The 9,418-nt window shown below is 38.4% G+C and overlaps 1 protein-coding gene across 1 annotated transcript; it reads left to right on the top strand.

The window, feature by feature from the left end:
* Nucleotides 1-237: 237 nt before the first annotated feature.
* On the top strand, nt 238-1,627 carry LOC141608076 (protein FAR1-RELATED SEQUENCE 5-like). Its single transcript, XM_074427428.1, has 3 exons — nt 238-633; nt 744-1,025; nt 1,439-1,627. The coding sequence occupies exons 1-3, from the start codon at nt 238-240 to the stop codon at nt 1,625-1,627; spliced, it is 867 nt and encodes a 288-aa protein (XP_074283529.1).
* Nucleotides 1,628-9,418: the final 7,791 nt, after the last annotated feature.

Raw genomic sequence — 9,418 nt, 5'->3', positions numbered from 1 at the left:
TCCCGTCCATCCTTATGTCACTACATTGTCATAGTACTAGTATTACTGTAACAATGTTACTCTTTGTAATACCACCGTTGTATTTCAGGTCACTAATACTCGTATTTTCCTTTTTGTATTACAGACTCAAGTACTGTCACTCAACCCCATTCTACGCCAATTGTCCAAGAGCAACCCAATCCTCAACCAAATAATCAGCTTATTCTGTCTCACACGCCTAATGGAAGTGAGCGTTGGATGCGTGTGGTTGAGCACAAGTTTAGACCTACCATTGGTGCAGTTTTCGCCTCCCTTGAGGCTAGAATCAAGTTCTACGAGGTTTATGCTCGGGCATATGGATTTACCCCTCGGAAGCACAGTACGAAAACACTACGAGGTGGTGTTGCACACCAAAAATTCGTAGTCTGCAACCGTCAAGGGTTCAGGGAATATAAACCGAAACAGCGTCACAGAACCAAGGATGATGAGAATATGGGTGATGGTTCGTCCACAGCTATTACAGTTACACGGCGAGTTAAAATCACAAGAATTGGATGCCGAGCGTACGTCAGATTTGCCCTTCTACATGGCCTTGATGGCCCAGCTATGATTGACGAGTTTTCTGAAGTCCACAATCATCGTCTCACCTCTCTCGTAACGAAGAGATCTCGATAAGATTTCACGATCCCTTGATATGTTCCAGAAGACGCTTATCTTGGACAACTCCAAGTTGAATATTGGCATTTGGATTGACCTTTAGACAGGTTAAGGAACTTGTCAATGGGTATGAAAATATCGGTGCTACATTGATAGATTTTAAGAACTTTCAAAGAGATATCAAGTACTACATTGGGTTAAGAGATGCTGACCTTTTCATCGATCGACTCGAGAAACTCAAAGCGACCCAACCCCAGTTCTACTTCGCCTATGATGTTGATCCGCAAAATCGTCTAACAAAGTTCTTTTGGGCTGATGCTACATGTATTAGAAACTACTCATTCTTTGGGGATCTTTGTGAGCTTCGACCCTACTTACGGAACCAAAAAGTATGATATGGTTTTTACACCATTCACAAGTGTTAATCACCACGAGAAAGTCGGTCTTTGTTTGCGGTTGTCTCTGTTACACGAGGATGACATCTCCTTCCAATGGACCTTTCAAAGCATTTCTTGACCGCCATGGGACAAAAAGAGCCGCAGATTCATGATCACGGATCAATGCCCCGCCATAAAGAAGGTAATAGTGTGACAATGTTACGTAATGAGACTTACTTAAATTTATTGTACCACAACTTTCTGACTCCAACTACCACTGTTCCATCTCTTCCTCTTTTACAAGGTTATTCAATAACAATGTTACTGTAACTAAATTACTAACATATAATTTACTCACTTGCTCTTTCCCTATCACTGGTCAATATCACGTTCGACTTTGTTTCATTATGACCGGCATACAATAGGCTTTCGCTTCTGTTTTCAAGACAGCTAGGCATCGTTATTGTATGTGGCATATTACACAAAAGATCACGGACAAAGTTGGTTCAGCACTCTGCAGAGACACGGACTTCCTTGCTCGCTTCAACGCTGTTGTTTGGGACCCTGATATGGAGCCGTCGGAGTTCGAAGAGAAGTGGCGGAAGGTCATTTGATTTCCAATCTGGAAGATAATGATTGGTTGACTACAATGTTCGACGACAGACAACATTGGATTCCTGCCTACCATCGTGACCTTGCCTTGGGCTGCATATTAAGAACAACACAGCGATCAGAAAGTACAAATTCGTTTTTCAAGCGCTATGAGAATCACTTTGGTACACTGGTCGAATTTTGGATGAGGTAAACAACTCTTTTTCATTCCTTAGCACCGGGAACAGTGTATGTTACAGTACCATTGTTTCATTGTTACATAAATAATTTGTTGCCGAATCCTTGTTGCATTAAAACCAGGTTCCAAACTGCTATGGACCAGCAGCGCTATACACGAAGGTGCGATGATTATAACAGCGACCACTCATTCCCTGAGCTTAATACAGAATTACCTATAGAAAAGCATGACGTTATTATATATAACACACATGCTGTGTTCAAGGTGTTTCAAGAAGAAGTAATGGCTGCCGATTCATGTGGTGTTGATGACTTTGAGAAGGAGGAGCATGTGCGCATAATTCATGTAATCGATGCTGAGACAGACAGAATTTTCAAGGTGAGGTTCGACCTTAGAAGCACAGATGCAGTATGCGAGTGTAAACTGTTCGAAAGAATTGGATTACTCTGCAGGAATATTGTGTGGGTGTACAAGGGCAAAGGAATTGGGCGAATACCAAGCAAGTACATTGTAGATCGTTGGCTAAATAACACATACGCAGCGAACAGGTTTGATTCGAAAACATTATTACGATGTGATTTTGACTTGTTACAATAATTGTTTTTGATAACATTGTAACCATAATTTCTTATAGTAACATTGTCACCATGATAAACAGTAACCTGCTATTTTACTTCCAGGCTTGATTCGAATGGGAATGTCATTGAGGATTCATATATGGCTACGTCTGATAACAGTCATTTGTGCAACGTATGGTCAGAGTTCCGTCAGATAGTTGGTGTTCTCAAAACTTTACCTGCTGAACACACGGAAGAGTTAGCATCCCTCCTAGTTGAGTTCCGGCAGAAGTTATGTATTGAACCGCTTACAAAAGACCAAGAGATGGAGATTCTATTGGCCGCATGCTGACTCGTCGTCTGAAGTCACTATCCACCCTTGAACAAGCACGCAACAAGGGCGCGGAAAAAGATTGAAGTCGGCTAAACAAAGGCCATTGAAAAAGCAAAGCCAAACCAAAGAGGCTATGTGCATACCGCAAAGAAAGAGTTACCCACGGCGGGAGAACATGCCCTCTTCGCATAGTGATGAAGTCGCCGAGAAAGCGACTAAAAAGAAAAAGTTTGATCTTTGTTATGATGTTACGGTAACATTGTGACCTTATCAATAATTAGTAGGATTTTGTGTTCTTTGTAACAATAATATGTCACAAAGTAAAAATAAAAAGTAGAATTGTGTGTTCTTTGTGTTCTTTGTGACAATAACATGTCACAATAAAAAGTCATTCGATTTTCCTACATCATAGTTAACATTTTATACAGCACTTACAACATTTTATACAGCAATAAATAATGTTTTAGGACCATTTTCCGTCCCCGTTTTGGAGCCATATTTCCTAAGTTTTAAGTAACAGTGTTATACGATTTGTTTTGTAAATATGCCCTTTGTTTAAGGATTTCGCGGTGCCGCCTAATCCAACCCTAAACCCTTTTCCGTCCCGTTTTAGGAGCGTTTTTCCCCAAATTTAAATCCCGTCCACGACAGGGTATCACCCGTCCTTCCCTAGGGTTTAGTTTTGGTTTTTTATGTGAGTGTTGTACTACGAACAACCTTTGTTTAAGGAAAAGGGTTTAGGGTTGGATTAGGCGGCTCCGCGAAACGGTGCCGCCTAATCCAACCCTAAACCCTTTTCCGTCCCGTTTTAGGAGCGTTTTTCCCCAAATTTAAATCCCGTCCACGATAGGTTATCACCCGTCCTTCCCTAGGGTTTAGTTTTGGTTTTACTGTAACAGTGTTGTACTACGAACAACCTTTGTTTAAGGAAAAGGGTTTAGGGTTGGATTAGGCGGCGCGGAGCCGCCTAATTTAACCCTAAACCCTTTTCCGTCCCATTTTAGGAGCGTTTTTCCCCAAATTTAAATCCCGTCCACGACAGGGTATCACCCGTCCTTCCCTAGGGTTTAGTTTTGGTTTTTTTGCACCACGATTTTTTAAGGAAAAGGGTTTAGGGTTGGATTAGGCGGCTCCGCGAAGCGGTACCGCCTAATCCAACCCTAAACCCTTTTCCGTCCCGTTTTAGGTGCGTTTTTCCCCAAATTTAAAAACGTGTGTTACAGTAACATAATTGTGTTTTTTTTTAAATGAGATTATTTATAGATAATTGAGAAAAACAAAACAGTTATTTTTTTAAAAAAAAAAATTAACTGCTTTAAAAACCACTTTTATTAACTGATTTGAAAACTGTTTTTAAAAGATGATTGATGTTAACCACGTGCCTGTTCCCCATAATTAAGTCCAGTTATAAATGCTGCACAGAGTGGAGAATTCAAAGCGTCAAAATCTTTTATTATAATTTTCATTTATTACTATCACAGTGTTACAGTAATATTATTTTCATTTTGTCTCGACTTTTTTTGTTAAAAAAAAAACACTTAGATTTTAAAAACTGTTTTCAAAATTAAATGCTTTAAAAAACAATTAATTTTTGAATTCGAAAAGACAAAATAAGACATGAAATTTATCGAACCCATGTTTCGTATTCCCTATGAAGTGTTATATATAATTTTGCAAGAGTGAAGAATTCAAAACGTCAAATTATGTTTTCTTTTTTCACTTTTGCAATTGTCACATCTTTATTCTGATAACATTGTTAATGAATTCGCATATAATAAGTTATCACATTAAAGAACAAACTTATTAGTAATATATTCCAAAATATTCCAAAATATGTTCCACTGTCTATGACAACCACTATTACGTTGTTAAAGTAACATTGTTTTAGAGTACATCACTTGATTTTCACTTTAAAACGAAAGTACGTGCATTTCGGTGTTGAGTGGCTTCGGTTCATTCTCAATCGGTGGTTGTTTGTCTGACAATTCATGTTCCGTTGCCTTCCCTTTGAGCATTCTAGCGGCTTCCCTCCTTGCGGCTATATCGGGCCGATTGTTTTCTTTGATTTTTGAAGATTTCAACAGCGTCCAACAATTCAGCCCGTATTTTGTTGATGCAGCCATGAGAAAACATGCAGCAATTTGGGAAGCACATGCCCGCCGATAAAATGTGTTGTTGAGCAAAGAAGACTTGTTTGAATATCCCAAAAAATTGGAGACGACTGTCATAGTGATACTGGTGACTCTTCAAATACGGAAGCCCGTTTACGCCATTTAAACTTCACATTTACCACAGGATAGCGGAGCATTTCAGTTACCCTCACGTCGCCCTTTGTGTCCAGGTAGTCACTCATGCAACGGCCGTCATCGGAAACAGAACATTAATTTCCTTTTACTATCAATTAAGAAATCTGTATAATCAAAAATGTTACAGTATAGGTGTAACAGTAACACTGAAACAACATAAAAATGTTACAGTATAGGTATTACCGTAACATCGAAATCGAAAAATCAAATCGTAAACATACAATTTGACAACTCAGGGGACTTACTGCTGCCGTTGCGATGTCGTAAGTGAATGAAGACTCCCAGTTAGCATACGATTGACTGTCGATCACACTAATCTCTTTGTTGAGGAAATTAATACACACACAGAAGTAGTGATAGCCATCCAAACAAGGTATAAAAATAAGTTCGGCATCAAGTCTGTAATTTGCCTTGCTCGCGTTGATGAAATTATCCCAAATTTCAAACAACTCGTTCTTTATATCAGACTGTTCACTATCCTCTTGCATCACAGCCAGTAGAGCATGCTATAGTTTTTTTTTAAAAAAAATGTAAGGGTTAGATTTCCCTTGTAAAAGAATCATATGTTTGAACAGAAGCAGACATTTAACACCGATGCAACTTACCATGTGACCTAGTCCTAAGTAAAGTATGGTTGGCCTCTTTGCCCTTGTGCCTCTTTTTTTGTTCTCGACATAATTCAAGAGTAGAGACCAGCATTCAAACACCATCCAATTTGTGTGACTCCTAGGACGTAGTGAGAGTATATCAGCTCTTGTCAACCTCCTGTTGTCTCCAAACGCAGCCGAGGATCTCATTCTGAGAACCATAAGAGTTAGATTACTCAAGAGTTTTCGCAGAAACAGTGTAACATAAACAGTGTTTCAAAAACACTTTTACAGAAACAGTGTAACAGTAACACTTTTATAGTAACAACAAGTATTTTACCCTTTGTGGAAGTCGATATCATCCATAAACGCATAATCAAGAACGTGCCTTCTCGATTAGTTGTCTTTGGAGCAGATTTTCGATTTGCTCTCATAAATTCAGAGACTAGGAATATTTCACCGTCAATTTCACCGTGACCTAGAGAACATCCCATAGCATCATCATTATGAAATTTAAATATTATCTCCTCATCTTCACCAATTTCTCTAGGAGAACGCTTGTAAGCAACCGACTTCACCTTCGGCTTTTTGGGCTCTTCCTCCTTTTGTTTTTCCTGTGGCTCCTTTGTTTTTTCATCTTCCTTTTTTTCCTTCTTCTCTTCCAGCCTTCTTTTTTGCAGCAGCTTTTTCTTCAGCTATTCCCTTTCATTCCTGAATTTTGATATCCTCCCTTGCACCTCTTTTCGTACTTGATTCAAGTCGCTAAGAACAAGTATTGCACATATTTCATCACGGTACAACATTCTTTTCCGTTCATCCCCCAGCTCACAGCCAAAAACATTCCCCGTGTAGAAAGCCATGTGCATCATCATGAAAACTCCACAATCCACATTTTTTGCAATGCTCTGCCATTTAAATTTCACATTCTGCAGTGGGAAACTTTCCACTTTGGAGCCTTTTGCAATTTGCATGTCTGACAACATTTTCCCCATGATATTTGTCTGCACAAAAAGTAATATCTTATCTTTGTATCTATATATTCGTAACAATGATTTCCAAATTTTTAATGGAAATTTAAAAGTATAACATTGTTACTGTAAGTAGAGGAACTTACCGCACTTCTTGCCATTTTTGCTTTTCGGGATCTGGCATATAAGGGTTTGTTGTCTAAGTAGTCAACGGTTTGCGACATGAAATTTATGCAAGCACAGAAAAAGTGGTCCTCCAGAATGAGTGGAATGAATATCTGCAATTAAGCAGATATATATCATTGTTAAATAGAACTTCTATACACTCTACTTATATAAGAATAAAAAAAATTAACAGTATTGTGGTTTACCATATCACAGTTGAAATTCAGTGGACTCAGGTTGTATTTGATCCAATGTCTGAAGGACAGCAAAACTTCACCTTCTAAATCTCTGTTATGAACGGATTTTCCAAGAGCCATAGTTGCTAATGCGTCCTACAAAAATAAATATAAATACAAAGTCAATAAACATTATAGAAACACAAAATCAATAAGAATAAAAATTTATTTATTACAGTAACATACAGATTGACCCAAGCCCATGAAGATCCTCAATGGTGTATCACTTGCTACCTTTCTGAAGATGAGGTCATTGACCAACATTCAGTCACCATTAAATAAATAAGCTCACCAGGAGCCAATGAAATTATATCTTCCCTTGGAATGAAGTGATACTTCCCATACGAGACAAGCCTTTCCCTGTTGGACAATGAGATGTAATAGTCAGAACACCTTTTAATAGAGTAACAGATTTAAAGAATAACTATTCAGTTGAAAAAAGTATTCACTTGCAAAGTAAAACGTTTTGTTTATCACAGTGCAAGAGTAAATAAAGTACTCACGTAGCTGAGAGGTTCTCGTCATCGTCGATAAAACAATAGTCAATTGTTTCTTTCCTAACTTCAAGAATAGGCGTCATTATCTCCTTGTGTTTTATCATAGTTTTGGACACAAGTGTTAGATCCGGAGCTGGTAGGCCACATTCGATTGTGCAGCCGTAGCAAGGATCCATCACGCGCATCCAGGCTTCAGTTGTTTCGACATGTAACAAATAGTGGTCGCCAGTATCTTCGTCGTAATCGGCATACATGATCTCATCACTGCAATCATCGATAATATCAACTTCATCATCGTCGTCATCTTTCGCTACTCATTGACGACGACTAGTTATTGGTTCTTCGTCGCCAACTGTCTCATCACCGGCCTCACTTTGGGTTTTTCTCCTTCCTCGCCTTTTTCATCATTCCCATCGGCGTCTTCATTACCAGTTGCTTCATCCTCCTTCATTTGTTATCTTCGTTTTTATCGCCAAAGATTGTCTTCATCTTTATCATCATCGTTCTCTTCATCTGGTTTTTCATTGCCATCATCCTCTTCTTCATCTTTATCGTCATCTTCCTTTTCATTTCCCTCACTGGTTGGTTGGTCATCATCCTGGCACGATGCATCATCATCGGCCTCTTCCTTGTTATCGTGGGCACAAGTAATTGAATTGAATATAAATTACTAATGTTTTTCGGACCAACAATGCCTCATAGTTATACTAACAAGTGTTTCTGTAAATTTGCTACTTCAATTACCTTGAAGATCCTTCTTGGTTTGCCTCGATCGTTGAGTTCTTTTCACTTGGCCCGATGCATCATCTTCGGCCTCTTCCTTGTCATCGTGTAGAGATAATTGAATATATATATATCATGTAAACTTTGATAAAACTACGAAACAAGAATAAAGCGTTATCAGAATATGTGATGTTACAAGAATAAGTGTTAACAGTGTTACATCGGCTAATACAACGAGTGCAAATAGATTTGTCTATTACCTTCGGGAGATCCTTCTTCACCGCCTCATTGGTTGGGTTGTCTTGAGGCTTGCCACGATTCATCAACTTCCGCCTCTTCCTCGTCATCTGTGTCACAGGTAATTGGATTCAATATATATTAACAATTTTTCTTTGAACCAAAAAAGGCACAATAGATACTTTGTAAATTTTGTTAAAATTACATCACAAGTAACATTGTTACGATTACATCCTCTAACACAACGAGTTTAAATAGATTCCTCAATTACCTCGGGAGATGCCTCTTCACCGCCTCACTAGTTGGGTTATCTTCAGTGGCTCGATGCATCACCTTCGGCCTCTTCCTTGTCATCGTATGGTAGAGATAATGAATATATATTACTAAATTGTTTGTTAAAAAAGCACCCGATGTAAAGCCTATAACAAAGATTACACTATTACCTTCACGAGATCCATCTTCTGGCTCGCTAGTTATTTTGTCACCCTGCCCTGATGCATCATATTCATCAGCATCATCGTTTTCATCTAAAAGGAAAGTAATTGAATATTAGTAATTATTTGTAAAATGAAAACTCTATAACAGCGATGATGTAGCAGTGTTAGTGCAAGTGATTAGATTATTGTAGTAGTGTTACTATATTACCTTCATCAGATGCATCTTTATCATCCTCGCCACTCCCCTCTTTGTCGTCTTCATTTTCTTCGTCTTTATCATCCTCCTCCTCTTTATCTCCGTCATCCTCTTCACCTTTGTCAGATTCATCCTCTTCATCTGCATCATCATCTTCATCTGCATCATCCTGTTCCTCTGCATCATCCTCTTCATCTGCATCAGAAGTAAGTAATTGAATATTATATTACTAACTATTAATATATATAACATATTACAAAGAATGATGTTATTGTAAAACTATAACTAAAAGTAATAATAAAAGAACAATTCTTTGTTACTCGATCTATTACCTTCACCAGATTGGCTTTCAACATCCTCCTCTTTGTCCTC

Source organism: Silene latifolia, chromosome 10, assembly GCF_048544455.1.
Source record: "Silene latifolia isolate original U9 population chromosome 10, ASM4854445v1, whole genome shotgun sequence".
NCBI lineage: Eukaryota > Viridiplantae > Streptophyta > Magnoliopsida > Caryophyllales > Caryophyllaceae > Silene > Silene latifolia.
Note: the sequence above shows the minus strand (reverse complement) of the source record. Positions and strands in the feature narration are given on the sequence as shown.

What these genes read in the sequence shown, in the direction of transcription:
- LOC141608076 (XM_074427428.1), top strand. Translation starts at nt 238, where the DNA reads ATGCGTGTGGTTGAGCACAAGTTTAGACCTACCATTGGTGCAGTTTTC. An exon ending in ATCATCGTCTCACCTCTCTC is followed by an intron (nt 634 to 743) that starts GTAACGAAGAGA and finishes ACCTTTAGACAG; the next exon opens with GTTAAGGAACTTGTCAATGG. An exon ending in CCTACTTACGGAACCAAAAA is followed by an intron (nt 1,026 to 1,438) that starts GTATGATATGGT and finishes GGCATACAATAG; the next exon opens with GCTTTCGCTTCTGTTTTCAA.